The sequence below is a fragment of the Zymoseptoria tritici genome, chromosome 3 (assembly GCF_000219625.1).
Source record: "Zymoseptoria tritici IPO323 chromosome 3, whole genome shotgun sequence".
NCBI classification, from domain to species: domain Eukaryota; kingdom Fungi; phylum Ascomycota; class Dothideomycetes; order Mycosphaerellales; family Mycosphaerellaceae; genus Zymoseptoria; species Zymoseptoria tritici.
Window position 1 is genome coordinate 3,190,182 of NC_018216.1, and position 16,277 is coordinate 3,206,458.

The 16,277-nt window shown below is 54.1% G+C and overlaps 7 protein-coding genes across 7 annotated transcripts; 4 read left to right on the forward strand and 3 right to left on the reverse strand.

Moving 5' to 3' along the window:
• Window positions 1–671: 671 nt before the first annotated feature.
• Window positions 672–2,067, forward strand: KSD2 (ketoacyl synthase domain-containing protein; the record flags this gene model as incomplete). Its single annotated transcript, XM_003854048.1, has 3 exons — window positions 672–1,424; window positions 1,475–1,843; window positions 1,897–2,067. 3 exons carry the CDS (start codon window positions 672–674, stop codon window positions 2,065–2,067), a joined length of 1,293 nt encoding a protein of 430 aa, XP_003854096.1.
• A 264-nt stretch (window positions 2,068–2,331) lies between these two features.
• On the forward strand, window positions 2,332–3,948 carry MYCGRDRAFT_108865 (uncharacterized protein; the record flags this gene model as incomplete). The annotated part of the gene is made up of 2 exons (XM_003854049.1): window positions 2,332–3,735; window positions 3,832–3,948. The coding sequence occupies 2 exons, from the start codon at window positions 2,428–2,430 to the stop codon at window positions 3,946–3,948; spliced, it is 1,425 nt and encodes a 474-aa protein (XP_003854097.1).
• Window positions 3,949–4,545: 597 nt separating this feature from the next.
• Window positions 4,546–5,783, reverse strand: MYCGRDRAFT_108866 (uncharacterized protein; the record flags this gene model as incomplete). The annotated part of the gene is made up of 3 exons (XM_003854146.1): window positions 4,546–5,347; window positions 5,418–5,477; window positions 5,557–5,783. The coding sequence occupies 3 exons, from the start codon at window positions 5,781–5,783 to the stop codon at window positions 4,546–4,548; spliced, it is 1,089 nt and encodes a 362-aa protein (XP_003854194.1).
• Window positions 5,784–9,134: 3,351 nt separating this feature from the next.
• MYCGRDRAFT_70471 (40S ribosomal protein S24) lies at window positions 9,135–10,090 on the reverse strand (the record flags this gene model as incomplete). Its single annotated transcript, XM_003854145.1, has 3 exons — window positions 9,135–9,435; window positions 9,603–9,850; window positions 9,964–10,090. The coding sequence occupies 3 exons, from the start codon at window positions 10,038–10,040 to the stop codon at window positions 9,356–9,358; spliced, it is 405 nt and encodes a 134-aa protein (XP_003854193.1).
• A 174-nt stretch (window positions 10,091–10,264) lies between these two features.
• Window positions 10,265–11,482, forward strand: MYCGRDRAFT_38483 (uncharacterized protein; the record flags this gene model as incomplete). Its single annotated transcript, XM_003854050.1, has 3 exons — window positions 10,265–10,498; window positions 10,587–11,126; window positions 11,177–11,482. 3 exons carry the CDS (start codon window positions 10,265–10,267, stop codon window positions 11,480–11,482), a joined length of 1,080 nt encoding a protein of 359 aa, XP_003854098.1.
• A 1,851-nt stretch (window positions 11,483–13,333) lies between these two features.
• On the reverse strand, window positions 13,334–13,818 carry MYCGRDRAFT_92136 (uncharacterized protein; the record flags this gene model as incomplete). Its single annotated transcript, XM_003854144.1, has 2 exons — window positions 13,334–13,353; window positions 13,485–13,818. The coding sequence occupies 2 exons, from the start codon at window positions 13,816–13,818 to the stop codon at window positions 13,334–13,336; spliced, it is 354 nt and encodes a 117-aa protein (XP_003854192.1).
• Window positions 13,819–14,539: 721 nt separating this feature from the next.
• On the forward strand, window positions 14,540–16,163 carry MYCGRDRAFT_70475 (uncharacterized protein; the record flags this gene model as incomplete). Its single annotated transcript, XM_003854051.1, has 2 exons — window positions 14,540–15,638; window positions 15,717–16,163. The coding sequence occupies 2 exons, from the start codon at window positions 14,604–14,606 to the stop codon at window positions 16,161–16,163; spliced, it is 1,482 nt and encodes a 493-aa protein (XP_003854099.1).
• Between the last annotated feature and the right edge of the window lie 114 nt (window positions 16,164–16,277).

A 16,277-nucleotide genomic window follows, 5' to 3' on the forward strand; every position in this document is an offset into this window, starting at 1 on the left:
GTAGCGGAAGATGACACCGTGCGTCTTACGGCTGTCGGTGGCTAAGGTGGCCGTACCGTATTCGACCCATGCCGAGTCAAACCATCCGCAGCAAACCTACCCATGTCTATCATCACGAGCGAAGCAATTCCTACCCAATAGCTTCCATCGACAGCCTGCCTGTCGACGTAGGGAGTGAGAAACCAGACCTGTGCCCACAACGGAGTGGACTCATGGATGCTCTGCCCTCGTCCACGATGATGTGCGATGGAACATCACGATTGACCGGTATACAGCTCAATCAGGCCACCCAAAGGCCGGTCCGGAATCTCACTCCATGCATGTCCAGCATCCCAGTGGCTGCGAGAGCTTCCAGGCGCATAAGGTTTTGCTTTGCGGCGGTGTGGAACTCTGCGTTGGCCGGAATCGATCGGCAAGACGCTGGAGTTTACTCTGAGAAACGATCAAAGGATTCTGAGACGAGACGACAACCAATGTAACTTCCACGAATGTTGATGAGAGGAAGGAGAAGAAGAAGAGAAGTCAAGTCGCACCCGAACGGATCGGAAGATCATTCGCTTGGCGACGCCTGCCTCGCTTGCCTTGCATGGCGTCCAAACTCTATCTATTCTCGACCTCGAGACAAGGCCATCAACGATACACACACACAATCCAGACATGAACATCCCTCAATGCGAAGGGTAGTCGTCACCGGTCTCGGAGCCATCACTCCGCTCGCCGCCGGCATCAAACAGACATGGCGTCGACTTTTGGATTCTCACAGCGGCATCGTCTCGACTTCCACCAAGGGATCTCCGTTCGATACACTCCCCAGTCGCGTTGCCGGTCTGGTCCCTCTCGGCAGTCGCGAAAGTGGAAAATGGCAAGCGAAAGACTGGCTGCACGCAAGCGATGAACGGCAGATGGCGTTGTTCGCGCAGTATGCCATTGCATCCGCTCAAGAAGCATTAGATGATGCGGGATGGCATCCCACAGAACAGGCAGATCTTGAAGCAACGGGCGTCACCATCGGATCTGGAATTGGCAATCTAGATGAAGCCTACAACACTTCCATCGCCTTTCACGAACACGGCTATCGAAAAGTGTCGCCGTTGTTCGTCCCGAGACTCCTCATCAATCTTGCGGCCGGGCATATTTCCATCAGATATGGCTTTCAGGGCCCGAACCATGCGGCAACAACGGCCTGTACGACTGGAATCCATGCGATTGGAGATGCTTCGAGATTGATTGCTTTCGGTGATGCGAACGTCATGGTGGCAGGTGGAGCGGAGTCGTGTATTCATCCACTGGCTATTGCAGGATTTGCTCGAGCGAGAAGTCTGGCGACGGAATGGAATGATGATCCGAAGGCTTCGTCGAGGCCATTTGATCGACATCGAGCAGGTTTTGTTATTGGAGAGGGTGCAGGTGTGGTGGTGCTTGAGGTCAGTCTTGAGGAGTATGCGTGGGTTGACTCCACTGATAACATCCACAGGAACTTGAACACGCCAAAGCTCGCAAAGCCGACATCTACGCCGAAATCAAGGGTTACGGTCTCTCCTCGGACGCCTACCACATGACTGCTCCGAAAGAAGATGGCGCAGGCGCATTTCTCGCCATGCGACAAGCGCTGAAGCACGCCCAGCTGAAGCCAGGTCAAATCGATTACATCAACGCCCATGCCACTTCCACCCGGCTAGGAGATGCCGCAGAGAACAACGCCATCAAGAGGCTTCTGCTCGGCGAAGGGGGCAAGGAGAAGGCGTCCGAGATCAATGTCAGCAGCACGAAAGGCGCGGTTGGACATCTTCTCGGTGCGGCGGGTGCAGTGGAAGCCATTTTCACCATGCTGGCAGTACATCATGTATGTGCTTGAGGGAGTTTCTTGTGAGAACGCATCAGACTGACTCGTAACAGAACGTCCTACCGCCGACTCTCAACCTCGACAATCCTGGCGATCCACCCGAGGACTACGATTGCAACTACGTCCCAGGCGTAGCACAACAACACACTGTCAACGCTGCTTTGACCAACAGTTTTGGATTTGGCGGGACGAACGCTAGTCTCTGCATTGCAAAGTATGAGTGATGAGAACAAAAGGATTCATTTCAAAATACTGCTTCCTGGAGTCGCTTATCTATCGATGGAAAATCTGAAAATCTGCAGAGAGCCCCGCAGTAGTGGAGGGACTTCGGTAGGTACCCCACCAACCACCGGGCGGCCAAGCAATGTCGCTATCGACATCCCACCTTCGCCGACATGGATTGAACTCTGAACCTCACCGCGGAAGAGAAAGAGTCTTCCTCGCTGCTGTCAGTCCATACCGCGAACGATCCTCAGGCTTGCACGGAAATGGAAGTGCGATCTCACAACACATAGCTTGAACACGAGCAACCACTCACCATCAAGTCAACTTCAATCTCAACCCTCACAAAACACACCACCACGATGGAATCCTCTCCCTCCTCCTCCTCCTCCTCCTCCAAACGCCCCCTCCTCTCCACTCTCAAACGCCGCGCCAACAACCTCCACGCCTCAACCCCCTACCTCCGCCGCCTCCCCGCCCCCGCCCTCTTCATCGTCCTCCTCCTCATCCTCACTCAACTCCTCGTCTGGACCTGTGTCGGCATAGTCCTCTCCTTTCACCCTCTCCTCGTCTCCACCTCCATCCTATCCTACACCCTCGGTCTCCGCCACGCTCTCGACGCCGACCACATCTCCGCCATCGACCTCATGACCCGGCGCCTCGTGGCATCCGGCCAGAAACCCGTCACGGTCGGAACATTCTTCTCCCTCGGGCACTCCACCATCGTCATCATCACCTCCATCGTCGTCGCCGCCTCCTCCGCCGCCATCGAGTCCCGCTTCGGCGCCTTCGGCGAAGTCGGCTCCATCATCGGCTCCTCCATCTCCGCCGCTTTCCTCCTCATCCTCGGCGGGATAAACATCTACATCCTCCACCGCCTCCTGATCCACCTCCGCTCTGCCATCGCCGCTCCTACCGGTCAGGACTTCGCCCTCGACATCACCTTCACCGGCGGCACGGGGTGCATGACCTCCCTCCTCCAACGTTGTTTCAACCTCATCGACCGACCCTGGAAAATGTACCCCCTCGGCGTCCTCTTCGGTCTCGGCTTCGACACATCCTCTGAAATCGCCCTCCTCGGATTATCTTCCATCCAAGCCGCAAAGGGGACTTCCATCTGGCTCATCCTCATTTTCCCCATCCTCTTCACGTCGGGAATGTGTCTCCTCGACACCCTCGACGGCGCGGCGATGATGTCCCTCTACACCTCTGCTCGACTAGCGAAAGACGCCATCGCAGTGCTGTATTACCAATGCGTGTTGACGGGGATTACAGTCGCGGTGGCGGTGGCGATTGGTACACTCCAACTCCTCACGATGATTCGCAATGTGAGGCCGGAGTGGGAAGGGGGGTTTTGGGATGGAGTGGATGTGGCGGGGGAACATTATGATGTTATTGGCGGTGCGATTTGTGGGGCGTTTCTCGTGGGTGGGGTGCTGGCTGTGGGGATTTATCGGCCTTGGAGGAGGAGGGTGGAGAGGGAGAGGGAGAAGAGGGGGTTGGGGGGTGAGGATGAGGCGGAGGGGGAGGGAGGGGAGGATGGGGAGAGTGCGGTGGGGGGAAGGTGTGAGGGTGGAGGGCATGGTGTGGTGGAGGAGGTGGTTGGGGGAACGAAGACTGCTGCTACTACTGCTGAGGAGGTAGCGGGTAAGAAAGGTGTGCGGACGGAGGTGAGGGCTGTGGGGGAGAGTTCGAGGGATGCTGCTGAGCTGTTGTGAGGGTTGGCATGGCGTATGGCAATTAGCATAAGCATGGAGTCCCAGCAGCGAGGATTCACTGGTTTCTCGAACAGAGAGGATTTCGACATGCACTTCCAAGAGAGCGAGAGGATCATGTGGTTCCTCTCCACGTCTTACATCATGACTCTCGCATGTCGTTTGTGAATGTGATGCAAACAATGGAAGAACGCGGCTAATCCAAACCTCCAAAGCAGAGAGAGAGACATCATCACTCCTCCGACCCGGCCACGACCACACGAGCCATTATTGTCCCTTTCACTAAAATCACCAGAATGGAAGAAGCAGACGCGGAGATTGGTCGGAACACTTGCTGGATCCGCACGCAGTGAGTATCGATATATCCTTCAATATGACGTGAGCTCTACGCCGAGCCGAGCGGAGGGAGCTAGATACAATGTCTCCTCTTCTTTTCTCCTTCCTCTCTTCTCCTTCCTCTCTTTCTCCCTCCTCTCTTTCTTCCTCCTCCTTTGTCCACCCAAATATCCAAATGCCAATATGCCGAGTGCCCACCCAAAATATCCCCCCCTTCGCCATAAATGATCCCCAATGCTTTTTTGTTTGTTATCCTCACCCTCAAACGCCATTCATCCAAAAATCGACACCAAAAAAGCAGTGTTGTATCCAGTGGACCCCTCTTCCGACGCCATGCCAAATTATCCAAAAAGCAAGTGAAAACCAACAGTGATATCCATCTCTTCACCCCATCCCCCTCCCTCCACCTTCAATCATTCTCGTCTTTCCTCACACCCGCTGACTCCTCCTCCTCCTAAAACTCCTCCCCGCCCACCCCTCATTCTCATCCTCCCCCGCCATCGTAAAGTCCTGCACTTCGATCGCGCTTTTCCTGTCCTTTCTCTTTTCATACGACAGATCCCCCGCTTCCACCGTGCGGAAACTCGTCAATGTACTCGCGCTACTCTTCAAACTCGCGTCTTTCAATAATTGCGTGGGACTCATGGGTCCGTTTCCCGTCGTTTCGGTGGTGCTGGTGGTGGTGGAGGAGCAGGAGATGTTGTATGGCATGACGAGGTCGATGGACTTGGAAGTGTGGTGGGAGGTGGAGTACATGTCCCTCTTATTCATCGTCGTCGTCGTCGTCGGAGGAGGAGGAGGAGGAGCGGGATGGTGGTGGACGTGACCGTGGTGGTGTTGGGAGGACGCCGTGCTGCTGCTCGCCACGGTCCCATACGAACTACTCGGCGAATGCACCAGACTCGGCAATCCAGAACTCGACTCCCGGGTTCGACTCCTCCTCCTCAGAGCCAGATCCGAGGAGAATTGATCGAGATATCTCAACGCGGGGTCGTCGCTTTCTCGACGCCAGGGGGAGGAGGTAAGCGGTGAGTCGGCCCCAGCGAGGGAGGAAAGGTCAAAGTCGGAGGCGGAGGAGGCGATGGAGAGGGGTCGTAGGACGGTCGGGCTGCGTTGCGGCATGATGTCGCCGGAGGGGAGGTCGAAGGGGGAGTAGGGGGATTCGGTGAAGGGGGAGATGGCGTGGAGGGAGGGGATGGAGGGGGGGCGGGAGATGTCTTTTTTGCGGCAGCTGTGGGAGAGGGAGGGAGGAGTTAGTTGGAGGGCGCTGAGGGGGAGGGAGGAGGTGAGGAGGATCTTACGCTTCGGAGCAGTAGAGGATTGTGGAGCCGGGGGTTATGATTTGTCGTTCGCATGTTGCGCTGCGGATGGGGAGGTTAGCTTGAGGCTTGGTTGGAGAGTAGTAGTGCCGTGGGAAGCAGCTTGACGACGAGGACATACCAATACTGCAAGAAACTCGACATGCCACTCTCCTCGTCTTCATCCGCCGGCTCCTCCACCTTTCTACTCGCAGCTTTCGTGCCAGAAGAATGGGAATGTTGATGATGTGACTCAGCTTTGTTATAGCTCGTCCCGCGTCTCAACACGGGAGGTTTCGCAGGTCGAGCATGTGGCGGGAGGACCTTTGTGCCTTTCGAGCCGGTGCGGGCATGGTGTCGGGTGTTCATTGTGTTGGAGAGGAAGGGCAAAGAATGGAAAGTGGCAGATGGAGGCGTTTGGCCGATATGGAGAATTTGCTATATCTCACCGCCTGGAGTAGTATGGAGGCGGAAGATCGGCGGGGTTTGGTGGGATGATTCAGATCGGCGGATAACAGGAGGCTGTTATGATATTTCTCCGAAGAAGTGTCGTGGAGGAGATCTGGACTGGACTGCAAGGTCGAGTCAGTGGATGATTCTTTTGTGTTTTGTTCAATGGATGACTATGGACCATTGCAGTGCAAGGAAGACTCACCAAGGTTGCTGTGCCCACAAGGTGGATGGAAGAAGGGGTGACCGTGCGGCTGAGAAAGTCTAGAATTCGAGGACCCGCGTTTGATAAGAGCCGGGATGGTGGATGGGAGGAGAAGAGAGTAGTGCTGCAGCGATAAGCACCGGGATTGTGTCGAGATCCCTTATCCGTCCGGTGCGATTGTCGACGTTTGGCGTTGTGGATGGGGTGAAAGGGGAAGTGGTAGCGAGTGGAACAAAGAGAGATACCGTAGATAAGCGAGGGTGTGGAGAGGAGATGGGAGAGGACAGGATAGATAGATGGGTGATCATGAAGATGTGAAGAAAGAAAGAGAGAAACGTCGATCCTCAGGATGAGCAAGATAATGCCCGCAAGCACGCATTGCTCGATCGCACGGGGATGACTGGACTGGACAGGACTGGACGGGGCATGTCGAGTCGAAACGCCTCCTGTCCTCTCACTTGTTGATGCTCAGCTCATCATGGCGCAAGGATGCGACGCGATGAGGGAATCGTGCCGAACGAAGACCAAGCAAATCGCCCCGCAGTGAGCAGCACTGTGCAGCATGAGAACAACACGACACGAGCACGACAGGCACCGCGCGTGCACAACTGGTTCGTCGGTGGTTGCAGCTCCTAGCACATGCTTGGCTCGCAGGACTCGGGAATCGGTGGAGCCCTTGCACCTTTGGACCGCGTACCTGATGAGCACATTGATTGACTCCCAGGATTCAAAAAAAGGCGCGTGTAGAGGAAACATCCCGGTGGAGAGAGCAGAGCCAAACACGAACAGCTTGCGTGTCGATCGAGCGATTGTTCCATGAATTTTGTGGAGCAAAAAACACCTTCTCACAAGTCCGCATTTTCCGTAACGTGCAACTATCGCCGCTGATCTCATTCTTCTTCTCGCTCTCCTATTCGGAAGTGTTGCTAAACTTGGCACCGGGGTGTGCGCGTCCTATAGACCCCTTCTTTCATGACCCCTCCTTGCTCGATCGCACCTACAAGAGTGTGAACCTCCTCCTTCTACGTAGACACGTCGACGACACAGTCTCACTACTCAAACATGCTCACACTGCACCTTTATGCCTGTGTCCAGCACTTGACCTCCCCCCGACCCCGCCGTATCGGCATCCACCGCATGTCGGCGAAAACATCATCTCATTGGACAAAATCCCCACGAACACGTGTAAAACGATCGTGCACGGTGATGATGAATGAACGGTGTGTGTCGCTCGCGGGGGGCGGGCGCCTCTGATGACGGGACACTTGACAACCACACACTTCACCCACGCGCTCGAGCCGCAATGAGGAAAGGTATACGGTGAGAAGAAGAAAAAAAGGGATCTTCTTCGTTCGCGTCAAAATTCAAAAGTATTTTCGTTCACATGTCGTTCACTCACTGAAGAAGAGTGGAGGTGATGATCTCTGCGGCTTGATGGGGAGGAGGTGATTTGCACACCGCTTCTTCGTCTTATTAGCAGTAGTGAGCATTATTAGAAAACTACCTCATCGTGCACTTTTGGTGGAAGAGGAAAAAAATCTCGAATTGTGTTTTTTTTTCGGCCGAGGTTTGTAGGTATGCTCCGAATCGAGAGTTGAGGATTGGATGTATGTGCTGTATCGGTCCGGTTCGTGCAGGTAGGTCACTTTTCCATTCTAGAAGGTAGAGGACTCGAACTGCGGGAGGAAACTGAATCGTGAGGAGTCGGAGGAGGAGGGTGAAGCCCGGATTAGCAGGGTGCAGGCACAGCAGGCTGTCTTCCAGGTTCCTGTCTGACAGTATGTGGTACATCTCACTCAACACGGGTCCCGTACTTGTTGTTCGTTACGACTTTCCCTCATCGTCACCCTTAGGTACAGTACATCGAAGAGATACAGAGAACACGTTCCACTTACGCCCTTGACGATGATCCGAGCCTCCCCTCGCTCGGTGCCATGCATGAGGGATGAGGCATGAGGCATGAGGGATATGCAACGTGGCTACTCTGATGCCTAAGCTGAAACGGCATTTCTTCCAGGGAACTTTCTCCCTCAGCAGCTCTCTCAGCTCAGCTTCGACCTGCAGATCAAGGAAGCTTGGTAGCTCGTTCAAAACCACATCCTCCGTTGGCGGATGAAGTGGCAGCACAATGCTGCATTCATCGCTCTCGGAACCGACCTCGTGTGTCAATGGTGGCGTGAGAAAAAAACCAGACTCGCCTGCCAGTGAGATTGATGAGCTAGTTTCAATGGCCGTGCCGTCAACTCCCCCAGAAGACGCACACCTGGTCTGTCTGGCAAACCTGGCATTTCTGGCAAAGCCGGCATCTGGAAACCTCTCCGTCTATACAGTGGAGCTCGGTGAGGCAACGGTTCGGAGCTTCATCGTCAAAGTCAGCCTCGTACGCGTCTTACAGTGGCCTGAACACCGGAACGACTCGACCGCCGAGAGCACTGGCATCGTGTTGTGGTCATCACAAGTCTTTAGAGCATCACTCTGCCCATAGGTCATTACGTTCAAGCAACACTGGATATGGATATAATCTCCGTCAGTCTTGGTGCCCTATCACGGCCAGGTACATTAGCGACGACTGATAGCACGAAAAGGCCAGAGGTCCATGATGTTTCGGGTGAGGATGAGGTGTTGACTGTGCAGACTGCCCTAAGATCACGTTCACAAAGCGATATATGTTGTGATAGTCGACGTGCATGAAGTGTCAGTAGTAGCAGGAGACGGCTGCATGTCGGAAGACACTTGCGGCGTTCAGACAAGGCAAGGGTGGATTGTTCGCGCAGGATGTTATCCTCGCAGCACATCATCGGAGGGTTCGAGGTATGCGACGACGGGGATCGGGAAGCCATGGCGTGATGTCGATGGCATGTCGACATTCCTGTGGAGACTGGCGATGTGCGTGATGGAGTTGAGAGCATGGCGATGGTGATGTCGACATTCCTGCACCTGCTGGCGATATTTCACGTACTTGTTTTCTCACCTGTCTTTGAATGCTCCTCGTCTCGAGGCGGTCCGGGTATGAGAATTGTGGCGATCGCCTCAGGGTGTTGGTGCTCTTCAATGGCGCTTTCAATGGTGACAGAATCTTTCATTGCCCTTTTGTAGTAGTAAGCTACACCCTCAGCATATCAACGCCAAGATCGGTGCCCTTTTCCCAGCACACCGAACACATGCAAGAGCAGAATCCGATAGCTGCACACCATGCTTGCAGCGAGGCCAGAAAAGCGTAATCGAACCCCATTGCAGCCACCTTCCACCACCAAAAACAGAACACTCCTGTATCGATGCGAACCGTTTATTTCTTCTTGTCCTTGCTGGCGGCCTTGGTCTTGGCGGTTCCGCGGGTCTCCTTGCCGCGGTTCTTCCTCTGCTTGCCTGTTGAGTCACATTGTCAGCGTGGACTCGTGAGTGGTATGCCATATCATCATCATCGTTGTCATCTCCATCTCCATCGTGTATGTCCTCATCCTTCTCGTACAACAACCCCATCCACCGCCACCTCATTCCCATCATCACCACCATCATCCCTCGGGTAAACTCACGTTGCTGTCTGCTGGCCTTCTCAATCTTGGTCGCCTGTCCGTATCGCACAAGTCTGTAGTGGGGCTCGAACTTCTTCATCGCCTCGGCGGAGTCGTAAAGGAGGGCGAAACCGGTGCTCTTGCCGCCACCGAACTGTGTTCGGAATCCGAAGACGGAGACCTGGTCCTTGGAGGTCTTGTAGAGCTGGCCGAGCTTCTCACGGAGCTCGTCCTTGGAGACATTTGCGCGGGATGGGTGGAGAACGTCACTGTGAGGAGGCGCGCATGTGTTAGTATGATGTGTCTGTTGGTGGTGGTGTTCGAATTTTCGTCGGAGGCGGGTGTCTCTCGTTTCGGTGGAGATGGAGGGGTTTGTACGCACACGACCATCTGCTTGCGTCCCAGCAGTGGGTTGCGGATGAACTTGCGCGTGCGAAGCGTCACCTGGGAGTCCGACATGATTGCGGTGTGTTGTGTGGGAGGATTGTCGTTGGGTGAAGTTGGCGGCCGGGCTTTTCGAGATGTCGTTAACGCGGATTCTGGCAAATCGAAGTGTGGACGGGCGGAAGGTGCCGTCGGGCTTGGTCTTGGCGTGCCTCAGGCTGGAAGGAGCGATCTTCAAATTTTGAGGAAGAAGAACTCACCTCACTGTTCACTCACTGCATGCTGGTCATCTTCAGACCATGGATCCTCAATTGATACTCTTTCGACGGCAGTATCTGCAGATATTCAAACCGGACTTTCTGGCATGGCCGCCGAAGCAGTTGCTGCGAGATGCGCACATTCAAGCATGGCTGTACACGCATCTTTTCGACAGTGAGAAGAACTCGATGTTGCCGCCGCAGAGATATCAGCTGCGAGTGCTGAAGCCTCTGCTCGCAAGAATTGAGCAAGCTATCGAGGATCCAGAGGAGGATGTAGGTGTTGATCTTCTCATATTTCTCATTCTCATTCCGTCACCATCGTCGACTTCGTCTCATTCTGCTTACTCCTCGCGAATGGTAGGAAATCTCAGATGATCTCATGTCCCATCTCTCCGTCCTCATTTCCGCAAATCTACCATCAGAAACCACAGCTGCACAGCAGAAGTCATATGTAACGTTTGTCTGCTTGCCACCAGGTTCCGACCAGGATATGGACTACCGAAATGAGCCGAGCATCACACTTCTGGAGAGAAGACACCTCATCTCAGGATCGCTGACGACAGGCTTCCGAACATGGGAAGCCGCACTGCATTTGGGATCATATCTCCTCAGCCCGGAAGGACAGAAAGTCGTCAATGGGAGGAGCGTGCTTGAGCTCGGTGCAGGGACCGGATTCCTTGCCATCTTGGCTGCGAAACATCTGCAAGCGAGGCACGTAACCACGACTGATGGCGACGAAGGTGTGGTAGAAGCTCTGCAAGAGAACCTCTTCCTCAACGGCTTGGACGACAGCAAGAATGTGATCAACAGTGTATTGCGATGGGGTTCTGGTTTGAAGGGCAGCTGGATCGAGGACGACTGCGAGGAGTTTCCCTACGACGTGGTCGTTGGAGCGGATATCGTGAGATCATAGCATTCGCATGCGTGCGCAATCCGCTGACGTCTCTACAGACATACGACAAAGTGGCAATTTCAGCACTTGTCGCGACACTGCGCATGCTCTTCGACATGCGACCAAAGCTGGAAGTGCTCATCTCCGGCGCAATCCGCAATCCTGAGACGTTTGAGACTTTCAGGCACGCTTGTTGTGAGTACAGTTACCGCGAGATTGATGCACGAGTTTGGCTGACGGTCCTAGTACGCAACAAATTCGATATCAGCGAGATCGAGTTCCAGCCGAGACCTATCCGGGAGCAGACTTCACTGTTCTACGCCACTGCAGTACCGCTGAAGATTCTCTTGATCAGGCGGCCTTGAACACACTCATTCCTTGCAAGATCGTCCCTCGTGTCCCTCTTCGACCTTTGATTCGGCGAGAACCGATCTCTGCGCGAGGAATCGCTTGCTTCTCTGCTGGTCATAATCCGCACAGTGTTGGCTCGGGTTTACTGCGGACTGGAAAGACTTTCACATTGAGACTGGAACTCATCACTCAAAGCAGCCGCAAAAAGTGAGACTATCAGCATCCACGCAGCGAGACCGCCTCATTTCGAATCACTAGGACATCGCAACTTGAGGCTTTATACTTATGAGATTCCGGGTCTACCAGCGTCCAAAACCCGGTGCAGCGGCTTGGCACATCCGAGTGGCCATTGTTCAAGCCTTTCTGCGAGGTCAAAGCCCGATGAGAAGGGCGATTGCAACAACGACTACTATCGAGTTCTGAAGCACGACCCCGAGTATTGTGACAAATTGCACACGCATTACAATGATTGTCCGGCAGAATCCGATTGTCCGGTGGTTGGTAAAGTGGAATAGCGTTCGGATGGGCGTGGAAGATCAGCTATGTCGTTGTAAAAGCCAGCCTCAGTCCCGCTTATACCGACCAGTCGTCCACGGCTGCGACTTGTCGAGTACGAGTGAAACCGAGGTGGGAGCGGTCGCTGGACACGGGCAGGAATGTACTGTTTGATTTCAGAAAAGCTCTCCTCGCCTGCAGCCTCGTGTGTTGTACTAAGCAACACCCTCCACATATCTCTACCCTATGCAACAACAACGTCACCATCCAGACTTGCAATAAAGTCCAACCATAGCTGAGGACTAACAACGCCAATAGTCAAGAAGATAGAGCAGTTCATGCTCACGAGCAATGCTTGCGCAACGAAGCAGCAAACATATGGTAAGCCATACCGTCCAAAGGAACTTGTCAGATAGTCCCTAATCCTGGCGGAGCGGCCAAGTGGTTCGATCTCTGAACCGTCGAGCATCTCGCCGAAGTCATCCAAAACATTCCCCAACATCCTGATTCTCGCGTCCTGGTCAGCAACTGCCATTGTACAGATTGCCCAATAAGCGTCCGTAACCATGCGAACGCTTTCGGAATTCGCGAAATCGGCGTCTTTGAAAAGCCGCACGGTGCTCAAAATGAGGTCCCAATTTTCGATTGCTTCAGTTCCTCCCGGACATCCTTCGTCAACGAGTCGAATGAAGGTTCGCATCACAGCTTTGCAGCAATCTCGCCTAATCCTTAGCAGGTGATGCTCTGCGTCCGTTGTGAATCTTATGCATCTTGGATGGTCAAGTGATGGACTCATTATCGCCAATGTAATCGAGGATGCTCTCCAACGCTCATCGTCGTTCCCCACCCAGCCATATGCTCGTTCAAATGCAAGTGAACTCAATCGAATCTGTCCTTGTGCAAATCTGCGAAGGCTTGTGATATCATCGGATGCCAGGTGGTGCGTTTCAGGAGTTCTGTGCTCCGAAGAAAAGTATAAAGTCGCTCCAGGGCTCTGAGGAACGATCCGAAACGTGCCAGCAATCGTTCTGATATTGAGGCAACCTTCTTCAGGTGCGAAAGAATGGAAGTGTCGGCACAAAAAGGTAACAATTCCCAGTTTCGAGCATAGCGCCCCATACGCATATTCATGAGCCTCGAGCTCTTTGACTTGAAAGTCCGATCGGTCGTGATTTTTCTGTCCTGGGAGCATCTCGAGGATATCGGCCAACTGAAAGGTAGATGACCGAAAGATGCTTCCATGCCAGGCTCCTGCGTATTCGAACGTTGAAGTCTGGAAACGTGGCACCGAGATGGTCACAATTCTCAGGTTTGTGTCAAATTGCAGGCCATTCGCATTTCTTTCTTTTTCGATGATCATCCGGTTATTTTCAGAGAGTGCACGGAGTGCCTGTTCTAAAGGGTTGTTCTCTAGGACTGCCGCAGCCATGTCCGCACCAGTGGATAGGTTCTTGAATAAATGGTAGCCTTGCAACACTTGCAGCCCCTCCAAGAGTCTTCTCCACAGATCCTCTACCTTACCCTTGTGATCGTGCACTATATTCGAGACGTATCCTCGTTGACGGTCAAGCCAGTCCGAACTTGCCGCAGAGCACACAGCTACAAAAATCTTCTTGATATTTTCGGCGTCCCTTTCGCATTCTCGAAGCGTTCCCTTGATCTTGTTCTCCTCGTTGGTTTGCCCTTTGTATCTCCGCTTGATCTCGACGAGTGTTTCAGTAGCCAAATCGATGCGGCTATGTATCTGGCCGAATGCTTCGGGCAGGCGGATGGCACCTTGGACGGTGTCGTAAGCGGTCTTGGCCGCCTGTAGAAGCGTGATGATGGAAGAAATGATGGAAAGAGGATCAGCCATGCTGTCTTGTATCCGACGCTGTGAGAGGACACTTTCCTTCAGCACTGAAAGCTAAGGCCGATGGACAGCGACAAGGGCGCGACGAGGGAGGCTGAGGATTATAGCTGAAGAAGGCTGAGGCCGCCTAGAACGCAGCCACTCCGCTACCTCCTACGTGCATATGCATCTCGCATTTCGCTGGTGATGATTAGTTGCGGGGTATACAGATGTACATATCAAACCAAGGAGGCCTGAAAGGCCCTCAAATGGGTCCTGTGAGCACGCGCAGTAGAAACCACTGAAACGCACAATGGACTCTGTGAGCGCACGCAGTAACGCAGTGAAAGCTGGACTTAACGAAGAGCGAGGGACAGTGGAGTTCAACCCCGGTTGTGGCTGTGTTGTGTGTAGCGCACACTGAACAGACAGAAGAGGGAGAGTGGCCGGATCGGTGGCTCAACTCCAGAGTGAAATTTGCGGCATCCCAAAGACTTGAATACGGAGTACAGTCAGAATCGTATCGTCATTTTGTAGCCATCAGCCCCAAGATGAACCAGTAGCAGTGGCACGCGGTCGCACGGAGTACGAAGGAGTGTCGAATGCTCGTCGGTAGACGAGCTGTGGTGGTCTAAGATAGTGATGCCTGAGGCGTCAATATTTCGTCATGGTCGCGCTAGAAACTTTGGAAACACAATTTCTAAGCATGTGAAAGACTTGAAGTACCAAATTGTTGTCGCTGTTCCCAACCTTTCACTCATCTCTCCTCTTCGCCGCCTCTCGACCTACCTCTCAACATACGCTGCACCATGGCCGACCAAGAAATGCAAAACCCACACCACGAAGAAGAGGAGGAGGAGCAGGAAGAAGACAATGTCATGCTAGACCCCGATGAGGCAGAAGAGGTGGTAGAACAAGGCGACGATGCGGCAATGGACTCGGGCGACGACGACGAGGACGACAATATGCAAACGGAAGAGATCCAACTACAAAACGACAGCTCAGCACACTTCGACCACCACAAGGACAGCATTTTCTGCATCGCCCAACATCCCACCCGACCAGAGCTGGTCGCAACAGGAGCTGGAGATGATGTCGCTTATATATGGGACTGCACACCTCCGGATGGTCCTCTGCTACCGGCAAGTTACGAGACGGACCCTCAACCGAGAGAGAGAAAAGGGCAAGAGATTGTAGCAACACTAGACGGACAAGACGAAAGTGTCAATGCGATCTGCTTCACCCTGCCGAAAGGTGACTACGTCGCAACGGCAACTCTCGCGGGCAAACTTAGCGTCTACACAACACCTACACCCACGACTCCCAGCCGTCTCGTCGGCACATCCAAAGAAGTCGAAGAAATCAACTGGATGCTGCCCTGCCCGAGCTCCACCTACGCCAACACCATCGCTTTCGGGGCCACCGACGGCAGCGTCTGGGTCTACACCATCAACGCCGCAGACGCTTCTCCCTTGACAATCGTCCAGACTTTCTTCCTCCACCAATCGCCCTGCACAGCCGGTGCATGGACACCCGATGGCAAACTCCTGGCGACGGTCGATGAAGAAGGCAGCCTCTACGTCTGGGACGTCTTCGGCGAAGCCGCAGCAGCAGGCATCACCGACCCTCAAGGCGGACAAGCCGTCATCGCTCTCACCGCTGCAGACGAGCGTTTCAAAGTCGAAGGAGGACTCTACAGCGCAGCGGTATCACCAGGCGGAGGCCTCGTAGCAGTCGGTGGAGCAGGCGGGAATGTTCGCATCGTCGGACTACCACGACTCTCCGGCCCAAGCGCCGCCGCAGTAGGAGGGACATCCAAAGGTGGAGCCGGGGCTCGAGGCAAAGTCGGCGGCGCGAAACAAGCCGGCGGACCAAAAGGTGGGAACTCCGCTACCCCTGCTTCGGCAGGTCAAGCGGGACAGATCCTAGCGAGTCTACAAGCACAAGGCGATGGCGTGGAGACGTTGGACTTTGCTCAGCCGCCGTTGACATTACTCGCCGCGGGAAGTGTCGACGGCTCGATCGCACTATTCGACGCGGCGCATAATTTCGCTGTGAGGAGACTCATCAAAGAAGCGCATGAAGAGGAAGCGGTGATCAAAGTGGAGTTTGTGAAGACGCCGCTTGGGACGGTGAATGAGAAAGGGTGGACGCTGACGAGTGCGGGGAATGATGGCGTTGTGAGGAGATGGGATGTGAGAGGCGGTACGGCGGCGGCGGGACAGGGTTTTATTGGGGAGTGGAAGGGTCATAGGGGTGGTGGAGAGGGAGGTGGGATTCTGGGCTTTGTGCAAGGTGGTGGTGGGAGGAGGGTTGTTACCGCGGGTGATGATGGGGTTGGGTTGGTGTTTGATATGGAGAGGTCGTAGATAGGAAGAAAGGAATGTACGTGCACAGACGGCGCTGTTGTCAAAAAGTCATCACACTGCACGGTTTGCTTGGTCACACTTGGGAAGCGGAAGAATAATGTGCACGAAAGACGT